A 20,929-nucleotide genomic window follows, 5' to 3' on the forward strand; every position below is an offset into this window, starting at 1 on the left:
GAAAAATGTATTGTAAAAAGTCTTTTTCATGGAAAAATGTAAATTATTTTCTCTAGAAACTTAATACAAACATAAAGTTATACACCCCGCTTTTATTATAAAAAAAACGTATATGAAAGGTTTAATATAAAGTTTTTAAAAAAGTTTTTGAAAGAAGTTAGTTAAGTTTAGCAAATTGGCAAATTGTATGTAGACGGCAGCATATTCACAATTTAGTGTTTGATAACTTTTGTAAAAAAAAACTTACGAATATTGTATGAAGTCATTAGAACTGTATGAATTTAAATACAAAATATGATCAAATGTTTAAAAGAATTACACCTAAATCAAGTATAATGTCAACTAGTTTTTTTACACCAAGAGATCTGAAGAGTTAAAAGCATAATAATATTAATATTATAATAAACTAAGTAACTAGTAAAATTATTGGTTGAAAAGTTTGGACACTGCCACTTTTATCCATACAGTCATGATCTCATAAAAGTACCCGAAGTGTTTACGCCAATGAACGGGAGTATAATACAAAGTGGAAATTTTCGCGGACATGATTGAACAACCTACAATTTTCAGACCTTGTGTTTCATAATTTGATTAGAATAAAAAACTTTAAAGTGTTCATTAAAAGAAACCAAATTTTATAAAACATTACATCGGTTAGGGATTGGTCAATGATTAATGAATTACTCATTTAACATTCGTGAAGCTTGAAATATTTAAATACAAATACCCATACTATATATTTAAACAAGGATGACAACATCCATAAAAGCGAAGCACTGAAACGGTAGGACAAACGGACATTAACACTTATATAGTGTCAGAACTAAATAATCAGAATATAAATAAATAAGAGTCGAAGCAAAATTCTAAGTAAATTTGTTGAAAAACTGCTTTATACAGGATAATGTTTCTGGACATACCTACAATTTTAGGACTTGATTATTGAGTTGCTTTGCTTATAACATTATACTTTGATCTCCCAGGAATCAATATACCAAAAATCAGATCAATCGGATGATTTGATCACATAAAAATTTGTTGTTAAAAAAGTAAAAAAATCAACATGTTTAAAACGGACGTACAGACATTTTGGTAATGATTATAGAGTTGCTACGCTTTCTAAATCGTACCTAACTATTAAAGGAATCACCATGCAAAATTTGAAATCGATAGGACAATTCTAACATGTCTAAATTAACGAAGAAAGCTATCCGTTACGGACGGACGGACGTACGGACCGACCCTAATTATAGAAAAGCTTCGCTTTTAAAAATAACCATTATTTATTCAGTTTTAAAACCTTAATATTCTACACTTAGTAGGTATGCTAATAATAATCTGTAATTCCTATGCTGTTTTGTACATTCTCTGTTTAGTCTACAAAGGTTTCAGGCCCAAACTTAAGTTTTATAACCATGAACATACAAAGAAAAAAAAGAATTAGAGGTAAAATTCAACTATGAAAACAGAAATCACTTATCATATAAAATTTTTAGCGGTCTCTAACGGCACTCCAGTTTTATCATTTTCTTTTTTTTCTTTGGGGGGGGGGGGCGATTTCTCTTGGGAGGTAGGTGGTACTTGTCCACAAAATTACTAAAAACCTTCTTTATTCCTGTAAGCTTCACTAAAAATTAGAACCGTATCAATACGTCGGTTAGAGCAATCCGCAAAAACAAACAGACAGACACACAGGCATACCGTTACTTTTATATCATGTCTTAATTTGCTGCTATTGAAGTTAATGGTTAAAATAACAATAATTAGAAATCAGGTTTAACCTCAGTCGTTTTCAACCTCTTTCAACTTCTCCTAACTAATATAAATGCCTACCTAAAAGTTTACAAAAAAAAAGGTTTTTTTTTACAGATGCAAACGAAAATAAATTTATATCTATTCTATATAAGTTTGTAACTCTACCTTTGGGATATTAAGATTTGTATCTTATAGTAGTTCTTTAGCGTATCGTATTATAGACAGCTTTCCGCGGATAGAAAAAAGGATAAATTCCAGTTTTGTTAGCACCGAGGGGTCGAAGACTCAAGCGTACAGATCTATTATCAATATTACCATTTTTATATTTTAATATTCGTAAAAAATTGTCTCAAATTCTATATGATACATGATTTTCAGAATGACTTAGAATCGGTGGATATTATTGGTTTTTAAAGCCATATTGGAATATTACATTACTTGTAGGAATATTAAAAACATATACCTATGAATATAATATTTTCTTATATAAGAAGAATAATATACACTACTCCTTAATATTTAACATTCTGTAAGATACAATTTTTTTTCTTTATATAAAAGTAACATGATGACTCTCTGTCTATATGCATAAAAGCCCTTAACCGATATACATAGATCTTCTTTGAAGTGAAGTTTCATATAGATCCAGTGAATGTTTATAACTATTTTTGCAAAGGTTACCTCCACCCTCTCATAAAAACGCATCAACAAAACAATATTAAATCTAATATAGAAAGTGGTGGTTTGATTCACCTTCACTTACTAAAGTGTCCTTAGAGGCCTCTAGTGGCTTATCCGCTTGTATAAAACATTTTAGATAAAAAGGTAAAGTCTTATCATATTATGTAAAAACAAAACTTAGATAGCTGTTTTGAACAAAGGGGTAATCACATATTGAGTAGCTTCATTAAGTTGCTGCATTAATACAAAACTATTGACAGCGGGTCAAGTATTTGTACTTGAGCGTAGACCTTGCGCTGGCCCTGGTGCTAGCATACAGTGTCTCGTCCTACTCGATGACTACTTAGGTCCAAACACTAAGAAACTATGGCTACACACACACATAATACTTTAAATTTAGTCACAGAGGGGTGTGAAAAGTTTAAAAGAAGAAAAAAAAGTGGTTATATACATTGGACCAGAAGACCTTTCTATTCATTTTAAGTAGTCAAACAAAACAGCAAAAAACCAGAACACCCTGTTAGCAAAAAAAACACGTGACCTTGCTAGCAAAAATAACTCCTTGCGCTAGGAAGAACATTTTGATAGGAAAAATTATTTTGGATCAATCTATCTATGAAATATTATCTTATCCCTTTAGACCCCAAAGTAATATGAGTATTATAGATTATTAGATATACTAACTAAAATTTGCAGAAGGTTTTGTGGGACCGCAATCTATTTCCCCCCCCCCCCCTTCCCAAGGGAATCAAACTCAAACATAAAGAAAAAGAAAATATTAAAATTCAGACTGGTTTTTGTTTTACTTGTCTTGACATACAGTTTGGGTTTTCTGAATTAATAGTTACATTGAAGGGTTACAAGTTGGGGAGGGAGTGTGCATTAGGCTGTAAATTACACTGGTACCCAAAGTTTTATTCGTTGGCTCAAAATCTTTGGTTTTTGTTTTACTTGTCTTGACATACAATTAAGGGTTATAAGTCAGGGAGGGAGTGTGCATAGGGCTGTAAATTACACTGGTACCTAAAGTTTTATTCGTTGGCTCAAAATCTTTGGATGCTGAAAACCTTTGCTACTTTAATAGAATCTTAATTGGTTGGTCAAAAACTATAAGTGTCCAAACTTTTCATTCAATAGCTTTAATCCACAGAAGTAGTAATTTTGTTTATCATCAATCAGAATGTATGTATACTGTTACATTTTTTGTAACACCCCTGAAAAACTTTTACCACAACCATGCACGACTGAGCGCGCGGACAACCAGACCAAGAATGAAGAACTATCTACCTGTGAAAGAAGCCAGTCTTTTATATTAATTAAAGCGTATATTATGCAAAAATACCTATCAATTTATACATCCGGTGGATTAGAACCGGCTCTAAGCCAAACTGTAAAATCATGTATAGCATCGAATAGCAGACAATTTTCCATGAATATTAAAATAAATATCATAAAATTATCACCCGTTTAGAAAGCCCAGTCCTTCGGTACTAACTTTATGAATATTTTTAGAATACTTCATGGTGAAAATTTTTCAAAGGGAAGCTACTCCATAATTTAAAATGTCTGTCCGTTTGTCATTGTCTTAAGAGAAACATGATTAATTACTTGGACTTATTGAAGATTTTTTTTTGTGTAAGAATCTAGCATACAATTTACTTTGTCCGTTGGTAAGTCGGTCATGGTACACAAGACATAGGTATATAAAGATTTCGTGCTTTTATATTTTTATCATGTGTTGCTTTTTCTACCTATTCTAACATTTTTTCGAAAACTCACTTTGTCTGTCCTTACAGGATTTTTTAATCTTCGCTACTTACGGATGTTGTCATCCTTATTTCTGTAATAACCCATAATTTCCACCCTTCCCATAAAAAAATACCTAATTTAAACCGAAATTTTTCTAAAATGTTGTTTTTGTTTATAGAAATGAAATATTAAAGGTAGAATTATTTGATGAATTATTAAGTAGATCAAATTGAAGTGGAAAATAATTCTCTATTTTAATTTATTTAAAAACAAAGCTTTTAACATTTGAAAAATATTAGATTAAAGTTTTATGCTTGTAAAAAGAAGCTATTATGGAAAATTAAAGGAAAAACGTTAACATTAGTAACTTCATTTCTATTTTGGTCATATAAAATCAATAGTAGAACTAATACTAATTTTGAAATAACTCTTACACTTTCTGAGAAAATAAGAATATCATGTTCATGTTCATGTGATTTGTTCATAAGGATTTGTACTAAAACTAGTTTAGAGTCCATTGTATTTTGTCTCTGTTTTTCACAATATTTGCACTGAAGAAAAGGATATATTAGGACTTGGATGTTACACCAGATTTTCATGTTCTTTAAAAAACGAAACTCTCAGGCGTGCTAAATAACTTACCCTCCATCCAATTGCTTTACCCCATCCCCCTTCCTCCTACTGGATAAACGAACTGACCAATAAATTATATCAATGTGAGCAACCTAAATGGACGACAATTTTCCCCCTGTCATAATATCTACGTATATTCTATATCCAATCCATCCCTGTAGAAGAATCAACAGCGTTCAAAAACTTTGTACAAATCCGGAAGATTAGCAATCTGTAGGAGGGATCTATCTGTGAGACAACTTTGTGATGGCATCAGAAACTTTTTGAAAGCTGGGTATAACACATGTTCTATGGTAAACCTCCACTCCTCACTAGTGTCTAAAAATAAAAATCTTGTTTTCACCAAAAATGGATGGACTGTAAAATACACTTTTGATGTTGAAAGAGCCCTGCTAATCTGTTACTTTCTAAAAAAGTTTAAACAAGAAGGGCTCAGGCGTCCAAAAATATGATTTGGTGAAAGCACCTCCTATACTTTATTTCTAACGTCTTTTTACCTGAATCACCTTCCCCTTTTTCATCTTGATGCTGTGCTAAGTCCATCCTTGCTCCCTCAGTACTAGACACGCTGTAAAACCTAGACATAATGCAATGAATGAAAATCAACATATTATTAATTGGATGTTGCACTAAATCTTCATAATCTCTAAAAGAGTGAAGCTTGCTAAAATAACGATACCCCCCCCCCCACATTCCACCCCATTTACCCTAACCCATACCCTCATACTAGTTGAACGAACTGGCTATACCTGGCAGTTTCTCTGATAAATCCTCTGAAACATTCAATCTCATCTTGATAATCTACCTCTGTTGCTAATCTAAATTCGATATTAAATTTATTAATTTAACATCCTTACCTAAAAGCAACAGCATGTCTGTCTGTCTATTTGTGTGTCTGTCTGTTTGTTTGTTTTAGGGAAGGGTCCTGCTAACCGCTGAAGCGATATCATGGTTTTCTACAACAGTTAAGCTATGGACCAGTCCTGGAAAAGTAAACAACTATTTTGGGGGAGGGTACGTACCACCTCCCCCTCAAGAGAAATCGCCCGTAGAAAAAATAAACTCTCGATTTTTTTTACTTAGAAAATTATAAGTTAAGGGTTGACCACCAAAATCCACCGCTAGTCATACCTATTATATAAAGCAGTAAGATTTTTTTTGTCTGTCTATCTATCTATCTATCTATCTATCTATCTAAATAACAAATGTACCGATTGAGTGTTCTTTATTTTAGGGAAGCTTCACATAGGTCCCTGATGGCTTTTGACTGTTTTAGTTTTAGTTTAAGGTTTAAGTCTTAGGATGGTTTGAGGCTATTTTCATGGATTTCGATCCCCCATTTCATTTCAGGTGTACAGCTGTGTAATAATCAAAACTTATTTTTCTAAATTGTACAGGTTAATAGTTTGTTCTTGTTTAGTTGAAACATTCAAAGACTATTAAGAAAACTGTGTTTATTCACGCACCAAAGAAATAAAGTCTAAAAACAAGGCTGAAAATATCCATGGATAGCGAAGCACAGGAACATGAACCATTTAGTAAAATGTAAGAAAAGCCAAACAAACGACTGATTAGTCAAATGAATTTTATACCTAATAATAGTTATTTCTCGCATCGTATTATAAACGGCTTTCCGCCGATATAGAATGTACAATTATGAGATTAAAACCATTTTTTTTAGCCCCGAGGTGCTGAAGGCACGGGCTAAAAAAGCTGGTTTTAATCTTATGATTGTACATTTCTATATTCGTAGAAAGCAGTTTATAATGAGATGCTAGACATAATTTTTTCGTATGGATGAGAACCGGTTCCTATCCACCGGATTCGAATAAATACGAGAAAAATGAATAATCCAATTTCATTCAGAGGCTGTGAAATAAAACTTTCTAAGTAGCATTATTGACACAAAAATCGTCAAAGAGAGTTTAGAATCTTCCCTCAAAAAATAATCAACCTGGTTTTTACTGCAGATATGCTGATTACATTTCCCATGTAAAAATTTAATGACTCTAATAAAATAACCGTTAGACCTACGGATAAAACTACGTATAGACTGTGAGCGCATAAGTCATAAGAACTTTGTACAAAAATAAGATTTATATCTTGCATCGCCCCTAGCCTCTAGAGGAGTGAATTGAAATCAGGTAAATAGCCTAAAACAGTTTCAAAGACAATCAAAAACTCTCCTGAAAAGTAAAATATATTCGTTCTAACAGTTTCTGAGATCTTTAGCTACAGATATAAAAACTTACTACGATATATTACAGGAAAGAAGCCATTGAGGCAGAGAAACGGACGGACGACGTAACTTAAGTATTTTACCTCAGAACAAACAGAGGTAAGCCAGCCAGCCAAGGACAATAATCATCCAAAAGCAATGGTATTCCAACCAAACACTCAACGCCATCTGTGGATAAAATTGTGAACTATTAAGAACTATTTTGAGCAGTTTGTCATAATGTTCAATTTTAATAAGAATAGTTATTGTATAATTATATAGTCTTTAGCAGACAGTAAAATGAAAAATTCCAAGATAAAATCCGAGAGACCGAAGGCTCGGGTAAAAAAATGGTATCAATTTTATCATTTCTTTTTCATTGTGCGTGTAAAATTCTCTATAATTCGATACGAATATGATTTTCAGTATGGCTGAGAATCAGTTCTAATTCTGAGTAACTTAATAAGTTTCAATGCCATACTGTAAACAAAGGTTAAAAATTAATACCTACCTATCTATTTTAATTTCTAAAATGTTTTAATTTTACCTCTGTAATCCATCTGCAGTGAAAAATAGTCATCCAACATTTCTCTGTACTGTGTTAATTATTATTGTATCAACTTAATATTAAATACATTTTTATACCATTTAATTTGTATGTATATAGGTAGAATATGATTAAGACGACTTTAATTTAAAATGATAAGAAAATCAATCCTTCTGTTATAATAAAATCATTTGTTGAAAGCTTTAGACACTGTTAGTTTGTGTAAACCAATCAAGATTTTTAAACAGTTTCCAAAGTTTTTTAGCCAACAAAAAAGAAAATTTGTAAATAAAACTTTGGGACCAGTATGATTTACAGTTCATTGTCCCCTCCATTTGTAATATAAAAAGCCAACAATTAAGAAAACTTGTTAGTAAAACTTTGGGAACCTTTATAATTTGGAAAATAATGTACCCTCCCTACACAATAAAAATGAATAAACTAATCTATTATTCATAACCCTGGTGCCAAATAAAAATTAAAATAATGAAAATTAAAACCTATTTTTTTCTCTCTAAAGAGAGTTGTTTAAAGTTTTTTGGTAAAGGATATTTTTCACTATAAAAATATTATTGCTTTTATATTTTTCTGGAATTCTATGGCAAAATAAGAAAATGAACGATAAAATGTACATCCTTAATTATGATAAATAAATAAAAAAAACTTCTGTAAAACATTTCTAGTCTGTTTTTAGTTAACAAAAGAGTGAAAATATTCTAGGAAAAATATAATTTATTTTATCACATTTAATGTGAGAATGTTGCTATTATCATATTCAAAATAAATGCTGTAATAAGCTTTAAAATATTTAAACACTAGTCTCTCATTGGACACAAAATGACGTCCAATAAAAAAAAGGAATAAAAATATTGGAAAGAAATAATTTTATTTCAAAATTAATTCTTGGCATTTTGGAATAAAAAATATAGGGGAAAGAAAATTATTTATTTCAAATTTATTTCTGGTCTTGAAATAATATTCATTATTTTATTTTAATTCGAGTGTCAACCAATAAGAAATAGGCATGCTGTTTTAAAAGTTTGGAATAAAAATTATTATTTTTTGTCAATTCCTTATTTCAGAGTATAAAATGAGAATAAATTTTCCAACATCATTATTGATTTCTAATTTAACATTTCATACAGTGGGTAATATTTATTTCAACATTCTTTGTCATTCAAAATCAAGTGTCACAAAAATAATAATATTTAACATAAAACAGAAATTTTTAAAATAATTTTGTTTTCTTTATTTGTTGAAGATTTAAGCCCAAGCTTTTTCTGAGGGGGGAGACCCCCCTCGACCCCCCCCCTGACGCTCTCTTCTTTAAATCTTTCATTATTTCTGTAATTTATTCTAACTATCTTATAAATTTCAAAACATGAGATAAAAAGGAAATAATTTGCTGTACATTATTAAAAAATTTAAAAATTGTAAAAAAAATTCCAACATGATTTTTAATTCTAAATACAAGAATATTTTTTCCTATATGATATGTTAAATTTAAATACAGGAATAATTTTGTACTGTGGAATTGAAGAAATAAATGCTGTACATTAGAGTGGCTTGATTTTCAATGATTTTCTAATTTTAAATGTGCTACATACACTTTCTGTCTGAACATCATATAAGAGACCAAAAAATGAAAAGAAAATATTTTGAATAATGGAGAGGCTCGCTGATGCATGTAAACTTTTAGAAAGACACTTGTGGGGAGAATTTTTTTTTTTTTGGGGGGGGGGCAATTATTTTTCTTTCAAAGTATAGCTTTATGCACCTTCCCAATTTTGTCTTGAAGAGTAGAATAAGAATAAAAAATCTGTTTTTAAAACTATTGATCCTAGCAAGAAAAATCCATAAATAAATTTAAAAACTAAGAGATTTTACATTTAATTTAAGATTTTTCATGCTTGGATGAATATTTTTTATAACCAATTGGATATTCTTATATTAATCAACAAGACAAATTCAAAAAGATGCATAAAGCAATACTTTGAAAGAAAAAAAGTTGCACCTCCAGAATAAACTTCTAAAATTTTAATGCATGGAAACACCTTCCCCCCATTTCCCCTCAAGGACAAAATCAATTTTTTATATTTAGGTTTCTTATATGACGTTTAAACTGTAGATGTTGATTACAAATTCAATGTCCAAAATTGATCCACTCTACTGTACATTGTTATAATTTAATATTTGATGTGGGTATAAACATTAGACATAGATGGTCAAATTGACCCCATTTTTTTCTTAAAAAGAAACCTTTGTTCACTTTTTGTTGTATATGAAATACAGCCCTATAGGCAACATTATTTGCAACTAAATTTTGCAATGATATAATTTTTAGAAAGATAACTTTATTATAAGAAATTAAATTATTTATAACTAACTTATTATATGTTGTGTCATACGCTTCACATTATGTGATGGAAGAAATATTTTCTTCAAATATTTCACCCAAGGAAAGCTTTAACCTAAGATATTCAACAATTTATAGCTGATACATAATGTAAACAAAATTCCCTTGTGCTGTCTCTAGGTTACTTCTATTGTATAAATGAACGTACAAAAGAGGAGGAGAGAGAGAAGGAAATAGACAGAAAAGTGAGGGAGAGGGGAGGGGGAAGAAATATAGAGAAAAATAGACAGAGATATTTATTGTTCACCCTTAGATGATGTAAATTTTTTGATAGACTTTTTTGAATTTAAGTAAAAGATAGAGAATGAGACAAAACCAAGTATCATATTTTATAATATTGCTTATACAAGAAAGGTCATTCAAAATTATTTCACCAATATTAAGGTCAAGTGACAAAAATTTAAATTTCCACCTACTTCGCCCCCAGAGGGGGCAATAGTAGAAGGAAAATTCAAATTTTGATCACATGACCAAAATTGTTGAAATAATTTTAATATCCTTTCTAGCATTCACAATATTACGAAAATATGATAAATAACTATTCTAATGTCCCCTCCCTCCCTAGATTACATGTAACTGAAACGTATACATTTATCATATAATAATATTCCTGAAATAAAGTTGTTGTAACAAAATCCGCAAGTTCTTGTTTATCTCCATCCTACACAGACAAAGATTTTGTTAGTAACATTATAAACTGCGAACCAAAAAAAATAGGCAAATCTGAAATTGCAGAATAGCAGCTTTAATATTCATTTAGGATGATTTTACTATAAATATAAAATGTAGATGCATCTTTTGGTTACAAGTTTCCACCGTTAATTTTTTATTAATCAGCACCAATGAAGCACAAGATCTCAAAAACAGCATTTTGGTTAAAAACTGGTGAACCAAAAAGATATGCAAATCCAAAAAAAATCAATTGAAAAACGATTTTTTTGCACTTTTCTTCTGTTTTAAAGATTGATTTTGATAAATTAACAATTTTTTAAGGGATTTATGCATTAATTATTATGAAATGTAATATAAGGTAGAAATTAATGATTTTTAAAAATAAGAAATATTAGAAAAAAGAAATTCGATCCCTATCACTTTAGAGGACAGTTGCTGTCCTCCAGTCTTATGGATGAAGCTAAATACATATTAAAAATAATAATTACTCCCAAAAGTATACAAAAATGCTTTTAATGTGTTAAAAAAATCCATTTTAAAATCTTGATTTTGAGGATGATGGCCTTTAAGATGCTCCTATGGGTAGTGATAGTGAGCCAAATGTTATCAAAGTGCATGACTATGATGACAACTTATATATTGAACTATGGTCCAATTTTTGTATTCATAGCAGCCTCCAGCCAAGCAGTATTAAAAAAGAAAAAAATTGCAATTTTAATTACTCCAATTCATAAGGTAATTACCATAGTTTTTAGAAGATATTTATATTTCTTGACGTCAGGCTCCATTGGAGATAATATTGATATGACTACAAAAAATGGTACATAGGTTGATAGACAAGATGTTGTGATGGGCATGTACTTAGATAACATTTAGCTCACCATCATCATTAATAGGAGCATCTGAAAGGACATCATCCTCAAAATCAAGATTTTAAAATGTTTTTTTTTAACACATTAAAAAGCATTTTTGTATACTTTTCAGGGTAATTTTTATATTTAACATGTATTAGGCTACATCCATTAAACTGGAGGTCAGCAGCTGACCTCTAAAGTGATAGGGGTTGGATTTTCTTTTTTTCTTATATTTCTTATTTTAAAAAATCATTAATTTCTACCTTATACTACATTTCATAATAATTAATGCATAAATCCCTTAAAAAATTGTGAATTTATCAGAATCAATCTTTAAGGTAGAAGAAAAGTGCAAAAAAATCATTTTTCCATTGATTTGTTTTGGATTTGCATATCTTTTTGGTTCACCAGTTTTTACCCAAAATGCTGTTTTTGGGATCTTGTGCTTCATTGGTGCTGATTAATAAAAATGAACGGTGAAAACTTGTAACAAAAAGATGCATCTACATATTATATTTACAGTAAATTCGTCCCAAATGAATAATGAAGCTGCCATTTTGAAAATTCGGATTTGCCTATTTTTTTGGTTCGCAGTTTAGATAATAATTGGTGTTGAGCATCTGTTCGGTTTTAGAAAAGGTGAGGGGGTTAATATTTGCGCCATTTTCCCTTGATGTGTCTATCAAATACTGATCCCATCCATTCTTATTTTTTTCCCTATGCCTTCTAACCCCTGCAATTGGACTTAACACTGTGGGGCTACACTAGTACACAGTATCTAATATAAGGTAACTTATACCTGATGGCTCCAGCCAGCCTCCGGGCCCTCCCGTGTAAGTTTAGCCAGAGTACTTACTATACCTGGGGGCTCCAGCCAGCCTCCGGGTGTTCCAGTGCAAGCTTAGCCAGAGTATTTACTATACTTTGGGGATCCATCCAGCCTCCGGGTGGTCCAGTGCAAGCTTAGCCAGAGTATTTACTATACCTGGGGGCTCCAGCCAACCTCCGGGTTGTCCAGTGCAAGTTTAGACAGAGTATTTGCTATACCTGGGGGCTCCAGCCAGCCTCCGAGTGATCCAATGCAGGTATAACCAGAGTATTTTAATATACCTGAGAGCTCCAGCCAGCCTCCGGGTGATCCAGTGCAAGTTTAGCCAGATTATTTACTACTATACCTGAGGGCTCCAACCAGCCTCCGGGTGGTGCAGTGAAAGTTAAGTCAGAGTATTTACTATAACTGAGGGCTCCAGCCAGCCTCCGGGTGGTCCAGTGCAAGTTTACCCAGAGTATTTACAATACCTGAGGGCTCCAGCCAGCCTCAAGGTGGTGCAGTGCAAGTTGGGCCAGAGTATTTACTATACCTGAGGGCTTCAGCCAGCCTCCGGGTGATCCAGTGCTGTGTAAGATTAGCCAGAGTATTAACTATAACCTGGGGGTTCCAGCCAGCCTCCGGGTGATTCAGTGCAAGTCTAGCCAGAGTATTAACTGTACCTGAGGGCTTCAGCCAGCCTCAGGGTGATCCAGTGCTGTGTAAGATTAGCCAGAGTATTTACTATACCTGGGGGCTCCAGCCGCCTCCGGGTGATCCAGTGCAAGTCTAGCCAGAGTATTTACTATACTTGGGGGCTCCAGCCAGCCTCCGGGTGGTCCAGTGCAAGTTTAGACAGAGTATTTACTATACCTGGGGGCTCCAGCCAGCCTCTGGGTGGTCCAGAGCAAGTTTAGCCAGAGTATTTAGGCTGGGGGCTGGATTTAGCTTCATAACTCCGATATTTCCAAAATCCCTAAAAAAAAAAAACAATATTAAGCCCTATACGATGATTCTCTGGAAAAATTCATTGGTCAAGCAGTTAGCGAGATCTTTTGGTACACACAACAAGGAGACACTCAAAGGTAAAAAATCTTTTACACAAGTAACAAATATAAAATACCTCCCTAAATTATAATGTTAATTTTCATAGGAGGCTTTTGCTAGTTTGACTTAAAGAAAGCATTAAACAGCTACAAAAACTAAAACTGATATTTAAGAATTGATATAATGTTTTCTTACTGGTAAAATTATACTTTTGTAAAATATTCAATAGTTAGTACAAGCTTCTCCACTTTTAATTTTAATTTGCACAGGGTTTAACATATAATTTTTTTCTTAGTTTAATTGTCTTATCACTTAATTACCTTAATAAAATCTGGGTGAACAGCTGTTGGGAGAAGTTGGTTGTGTTGACCAGGTATAGCTTGGTGGTGTGCTGGAACAATGCCAGTTTTCTGCTCACACATCCAACAAAGGTGTGGTTGGCAAATATATCTCGACCTGTATTACTGCTTTCAGCCTAATTAAAGTTGATATTTAGCTTATGCATATGAAAAGTTCTTTAAGATATTTAAAAAAATTTAAAATAATTTTAATAAGGTGATGTTAACAATCACTTAATTGGACCAATAATCCTTATACTAAAGTAACAGGATGTCTGTGTGTTTGTGTATTTGTACCGAAGGATCTCGCTTACCGCTGAACCGATCGGGTTCTCCTTAACAGGGTAGCTTCTCATAAGTCCCGGGAAGGTTTATAACTATTTTGGGGGAGGGTACCACCACCCTATCAGGAAAAATCGCCCCTAGAAAAAAATTACCCCTCTCGAAAAAGAGACTCCAACGAAACATAAACCAATTATTTCTGTAATTAGATATTTTAAATAAAAAAAAAACATTCAAAGTGCCACTAGAGGCCTCTAGGGGCGTAGCCGCTAGAGTACCATAATATAGTAACAATCTAACCACATTATTTGTTAGAAGGTCATTTTATAATAATGTATACCAAAGCAATGCACCACTAGAATAAAATAACAAAAAATTCGGGTATGTCCTGTAACTTACATACATTTTTGTTCACAAAATTGGTAATGTTCGTTTTTCCTACCGTCTAATCTCATCTTGGAGCTTCGCTTTTAAGGATGATGTCAACCTTTATTTCATTTAATCCTTTTTGTAAATCAGCTTGAAATAATTGAATTACTTAGGATAAATCTTTGCTAGGGAAACTTTATTATATAATTACGGAGTTGATTCTTAATTATGAGACGAACTATAAACAAAAACTTCGTCTGCTTAGGGTATTAAAAGCGAAGCTTTTCTATAATTAGAGTCGGTCCGTCCGTCCGAGACGGATAGCTTTTTTCGTTAATTTAGGCATGTTAGAATTGTCCTATCGATTTCAAACTTTGCATGGTGATTCCTGTAGTAGTTAGGTACGATTTAGAAAGCAACTCTATAATCATTACCAGAATGTCCGTACGTCCATTTTAAACATGTTGATTTTTTACTTTTTTTAACAACAAATTTTTATGTGATTTAATTATCCGATTGCTCTGATTTTTGGTACAAAGTACAATATTATAAGCAAAGCAACTCTATAATCAAGTCCTAAAAATTTAAGTATATCCATAAACTATATCATTTATCAAGAAGTTTTTCAACAAATTTACTCACAATTTGACTTTGACTTTAATTCATTTATATTCTGATTATTCAGTTCTGACACTATATAAGCCCTATCGTTTCAGAGCTTCGCTTTTATGGATGTTCTCATCCTTGTTTTACATTACAATTACCTGTAATTCTTTTCTAAGAGTTCTGACACTTGACAGTTTGCATTCTCGCATTTCAGGCATGGAACATTTACTCCCACTCCCTGATTTTTCCTCTAGTAATAGATTTTAATGTTTAAATATATGTATACTAGCGGCTTCGCCCCTAGCCTCTAAGGGCTTTGCCCCAAGAGATGGTAAAAAAAGTGTGGAAATCTTCCACAAAGGTTACAAAAAAAATGGGGGAAATTTCTTTTGTTTTTTGGGGGGTTGGGGGTGTCCCACCCTCCAAGAAAATAGCTTAAAACCACCACAGGACCAATAGGTATATACCCTGAAGAGTAGAATCCAATCGGTTCAGTGGTTACCGAGATCTTAAGCTTCAGACGGACGGACAGACAGACGGACAGACAGACGGACAGACAGACGGACAGACAGACGGACAGACAGACGGACAGACAGACGGACAGACGGACGGACGGACGGACGGACAGACATCAAGCTACTTTGTATTATAGATTAAAAAAACTTTAAAAGGTGTAGGTGAACCGTTTAAATTTTACTTTTCAAGAAGCTTCATGGCGTTTCTCTGGTGCGCATTATCTTAAGGGATATGCAAATGGACGAAAAATGAATATAAATCCACAGTGATAATTTGTTAAACAGAATTAGTTCTTCTATAGATTAAAAACAGGGTTTTAAAAGGCGGGGTTCAGTGTTAGGAAAGCACTTTCTGGAAAGTAACTTTCTTCCATTAAAAAATATTCATAAATCAAATGACAACATCCATAAGTAGCAAAATCATAGAATGGTCAACAGACTAAGTGCGTTATAGAGAAGATGTCAAGTTCTCATATCAATGAAAAAAGAGAGAAATTATGCAAAAACAATACACAAATGTCATACATAGGAATCTGAACTAAAATTTTTATCTATCTATCTTAAATAGCAGCAGAAAAAATTACGTTTCCCCCATAGCGTTACGGACTGACTAATGGACAGACAGACAAAGTGAATTATGGAGTGGCTTAACTAAAACATACCTGACGGTGTATTTCTTGAGTCAAGAACAGTGCCTGATGTTTGGACAGAAGATGTGCTTGTGAAGAATTTATCCAACTTCTGGTCTGTACTGCTTGTACGAATCATATCTTTGGCAGCTATTGCAGGTTTATCGGAACTGCTGCTAATCTAAAAAAAAAAAATTTTGTCGGCGGTTTCACTAAAAGTGCTTACCCCCCTCCACTCTTTTTATAATCATATTGATGATAGGTTATTCTTATGCAAAGGCCCAACACGAGTTGAGCATAAACAAACGTTAGACTTGTTAATGAACATTTGTCATATTTCTTCAATGCGAAGTAAGAGTTTTGTACTCAATACTTAGAGTCAAACCTTCTTGTCATCCAATGAAATCACCCCCCACCCCCTCAACCGAAATTAAAGATAACACACACACAATCTTAACTGAAAACCTAATCTCTTACCTAAAAAATATCAATTTTAATCTGCAGTAGAGGTAATTTTGTTTACATCATAGGAGATGTATATCACTTTAAAGTTCATTGTCTGGTCTCATAGGATATCTGTTCTTACCTGAATGTCTAATTTTGATATCTTGGTTTCAGGTAGAAGTCTTTCTGTGTAGAATGTTCGCGATGCATTTGAGTTCAAAAGCTTCTGTTCTAAACCAAAAGCTCAAATTATTGGATTTATTATTACTTGGATCTTACACCAGATTTTCATGTACTCGTGTAATAAGGTAAAAATTGTCGCTGGCTAAAATCACGATCCCCCCCATCTTCCTCTCTTTACCCCATCCCATCCCCTCCTACTGGATGAACAAATTAACAATAAAGGGAGGAGCAGGTTGCGCTAAAATTCCGTAAAGATGTGAGTTTTAAGACAATAGCAGTAAAACGATAATATTCACTTAATATGTGTATTTCTTATTGAAAAGAACAATAGACAAATTTTTGTTTTTTAAAGTTAACATAAATCTTTATCGTTCTACTACTGTTTTAACTTAAAACTCACAACCTTTACGGATTTTTAGCGCAACCTACTCCTACCTTAGTTCTATGTTAGCAACCTAAATTTACGACAATTTCCCCCTGTCATATTATCCACGTATATTCTTTGTCCATTTTAAAAATTTTGGAAACCAGTGTAATTTACAGTCTGGTGTCCCAACATACCCTAGTGACAACATAATTTACCCTAGTTGACGAGAAGCTGCGCTGCAAGTATGTTAAGAAAGAAGGTATAGCTAATTCTAGTATACAAAAATGCGTCCCTAGTGGCACATTCTACAGTCTAGTGCAAAACTTATTCAACATATCAAGAGTTCATACAGAATTGAAAAATTGTGTATCATCGTCAAAAGCAAAAAAATAGTGCATTTTAAATTTGAGAACCTGGGAAGGAGTGAATTTAGTAAATTATACTGGTCCCCAAAGTTTTAAGAACACTTTACTCCTTCGTTAAAATAAAAACTTTGGTGGTCTTCAATGAAATCTTGAATTCCTGCCTTTTTGGCGGTTTTATATAGACACCGAGATGAAAAGTCAACTTTTCTAACCAAAATAAATATGTTCATGTTAAATCTAGGGAGGGAGGGGACATTGGACAACAAATTACACTAGTACCCAAACATTTATAACCACATTATCTAACTTAATAGTTTACTTTTATAGAATTTTGATTGGTAGGTTCTGTACTAAACAAGTAGTGTCAGAACATTTTAACTAATAATTTTAATCTACATGAACTGAAATTTTTTCTTTCATAATTTGATTTGAATATAAATTTGTTGACCATAGTCTTATTTTTTAGAATCCCTGTGTTAAATGTAAAAAGTTGTGCTTTGTACTGGTGGGTGGCAGATCAAATAAAACAAATAAATTCTAATTTAATCTTTCCCCCCCTGAAAATACAATACAGCATGAGTACAATAAGGGTCAGATTTTATACAGTTAGGACTCAGATGTACACGAAGATTGGAAGCGAGAATCCTTAGGCCAACCTTACATTGGCAAGCTTCAATGTTACATTAAAAGCTCACCTAAAGCACTTTGAAACTTTTCAATGATAGCATCCTGGTTTAGAAAGAATACTTCATGTTTGGTCGGATGAACATTGACATCAACATTGTTGGGATGTATTTCCAAGGACAGGTACACAAAGGGAGACATTCCCTAAAAAAAAAATATGTGAACATTTACATCAAATTTTTTTTATATGTATTTCCAAGGACATGAACAAAAAGACACACATTCTCTGAATAGAATTATATGAACATTCATATCAACATTGTTGGGATGTATTTCCAAGGACAGGTACACAAAGGGAGACATTCCCTGAATATGATTATGTCAATATTGTTGGGATGTATTTCCAAGAACAGGTACACAAAGACAGACATTCCCTGAATAGAATTATATGAACATTCATGTCAACAGTGTTGGGATGTATTTCTAAGGACAGGTACACAAAGACAGACATTCCCTAAACATAATTAAGTAAACATTCATGACAATAAGGAAAGGTACACAAAGGGAGATAATCCCTAAATAAAATCATATGAACATTAACATAAAATTTTTCATATGGATTTCAAAGGACAGGTACTCAAAGGGAGACATTCCCTGAAAAGAATTAAGTGAACATTAATATCAACTATGTTGGGATGTATTTCCAAGGACAGGTACACAAAGGGAGACATTCCCTAAATAGAATTAAGTGAACATTCACATCAACATTGTTGGTATCTATTTACAATGACAGGTACACAAAGGAAGACATTCCCTAAATATAATAATGTGAACATTCATGTTAACATTTTTGGGATGTATTTCCAAGGACAGGAACACAAAATTAGACATTCCCTGAATATAATCATGTGAACATTCATGTCAATATTGTTGGGATATATTTACTTGGACAGGTACACAAATGGAGACATTCCCTGAATAGATTTATGTGAAAATTTACTGTGGCGTTTTTAATGCTATTTTTGGTTTTCGTTGGTGTTTTTTACCGGGGCATCTTTAGCGATGGCGTTTTCTGAGACATAGCAAAAAATTTTATCAAAGATTTTTCACCTTTTCACAATGGAAATACATTACCTATATAAATCGAAGTTGCGTTTTTCCAATACCAAATTTAAAATCTATATTTACATTAAAATTACCTTAGGTAAATAGCTGGCATAGACACCCTCAATACTTTTCTTTAAAGCTGAGGATTCAACGAGTCTGTGATTTATAAAGAGGAGGAAAACCATCTTCTTGACACTGTAGTTCACATTGCTTATGTAGCCTTTGCTCTTCACTTTGTACCTTAATATAACAAGATTAGTTTTCATCAAAACTGATGCCTTTTTTTCAATCTCTGCAAGACATTGACTAATCGGGTTTGAGCAGCACCCGCATTGCGTGTATCTGACTAATCAAGATAAAGAAACACCTGCACATTAAAAATAAGGTGTTACGGACAGAGTAAAGATATGGAAACTGAACGTACAGACCTACTTTAAGAGACCATAGTTTGAGTTGTCACAACGGACTTGCAAATGGCTAAAATGTTGAATAAGTGGAAGAAGTGAAAACTATATGCCTTTTCTTAAAAAGGAATATTAAAAGCCTTTGTTAATCACAATTTAGTTTTATTTTTACACGGCACAAAACTTTTAAAGACACTACACCAGTGTTGCGAATCCGCATTGATTGTATGCGGATCCGGATCCGGATCCTTGACAATAAAAATAAAATCACCAAATTTTTCAAAAAATATTTATTCTTTAATCTCGAAGTCAAAAATACTTTTAATTTTCAAGTCTGAACCTAAACCTTAAAGATTGGCTCGCATCACGAGAATGTCTGAGATGATGTCCTCCTTTGTAAAATTTGTAAATTTGTAAGTGACAATTTTATATAAATTTAGGTAGGTAGATTTTTCCATAAATTTATACCCCAGGATCCGGATCCTTGGACTCAAAAAAATGCGGATCCTTGCGGATCCGGATCCGCAACACTGCACTACACTTATGCATTGGCTTTAAAAAAATGGAGAGTTTGATAAAATCTTGATTAATTTGTTCAAACGATCAGTGTCCGAATATATCCACCAATAACTTTTTATGGCGTTCTCCCCTTATTTTTTTCAATTTTGAACATTTTTATACACCCCTCCCCCCCCCCCCCCGACAGAACAACTATTTTAGGTTAGGTTTTAGGCTAGGGAGCCGAGCGCGGCGGCTAGGCAGGCAAGGGGGCCGAACTCTGCGGCTAGGCAGGCAAGGGTGCCGAGCGCCGCGGCCAGAGTTATTCATATATTGTCTTATTCTATAAAGTAAGTTGAATTCTTTTATTATTTTTCAACTTGCATCTACTTGCAACATGACCTCTGTCAAATAAAATTTTCAAATTAAAAGTTTACCTTTCATTTTCAAAGTCAAACTCAATAAGCTCTTTTGCCACAGTTGGACCATATAACAATCTAAAATTAACAATATTATTATTATTATTATTATTATCAACATCTCATGATGATTATTTACTTTATTAAGTCAAACTTATCAACCCGACTTTGATAATAAGAAAGACAAAATATAACTGAATATGGACTATTTTTTCTGGTATTCATTTAAGCTATTGTCTAAAAATACGTCTATACACAAGGAAGTAATTAAACATTTCTAGCAGCGCAACTAAAATTACTTAAGGGCAAAATCGACAATACTTGAACTTCCTAGAAAAATCTATTCTATCACCTTTACGGAATTTTAGCAGAACCTACCTCCCCCTTTATCTATAATAC

General features: G+C 32.7%; 1 protein-coding gene across 1 annotated transcript in view; it reads right to left on the reverse strand.

Annotated features, from left to right (window-relative positions):
- Window positions 1-100: 100 nt before the first annotated feature.
- Window positions 101-20,929, reverse strand: part of Mlh1 (DNA mismatch repair ATPase Mlh1) — a 49,301-nt gene continuing 28,472 nt past the window's right edge. Inside the window, exons 9-23 of the mRNA XM_080151016.1 lie at window positions 20,549-20,608; window positions 19,302-19,449; window positions 18,174-18,306; window positions 16,706-16,794; window positions 16,153-16,300; window positions 15,134-15,225; window positions 13,701-13,855; window positions 13,207-13,309; window positions 10,610-10,660; window positions 7,584-7,632; window positions 7,141-7,225; window positions 5,568-5,636; window positions 5,316-5,395; window positions 4,972-5,136; window positions 101-4,734 (exon numbers count right to left, since the gene is read on the reverse strand). Of these exons, the coding sequence (XP_080007142.1) occupies window positions 4,985-5,136; window positions 5,316-5,395; window positions 5,568-5,636; window positions 7,141-7,225; window positions 7,584-7,632; window positions 10,610-10,660; window positions 13,207-13,309; window positions 13,701-13,855; window positions 15,134-15,225; window positions 16,153-16,300; window positions 16,706-16,794; window positions 18,174-18,306; window positions 19,302-19,449; window positions 20,549-20,608 (1,414 nt within the window). The 3' untranslated portion in view covers window positions 101-4,734; window positions 4,972-4,984. The remainder of the gene's footprint in view (window positions 4,735-4,971; window positions 5,137-5,315; window positions 5,396-5,567; window positions 5,637-7,140; window positions 7,226-7,583; window positions 7,633-10,609; window positions 10,661-13,206; window positions 13,310-13,700; window positions 13,856-15,133; window positions 15,226-16,152; window positions 16,301-16,705; window positions 16,795-18,173; window positions 18,307-19,301; window positions 19,450-20,548; window positions 20,609-20,929) is intronic.

Source organism: Acartia tonsa, chromosome 2 (genome assembly GCF_053477335.1).
Source record: "Acartia tonsa isolate MP-2025a chromosome 2, ASM5347733v1, whole genome shotgun sequence".
NCBI lineage: Eukaryota > Metazoa > Arthropoda > Copepoda > Calanoida > Acartiidae > Acartia > Acartia tonsa.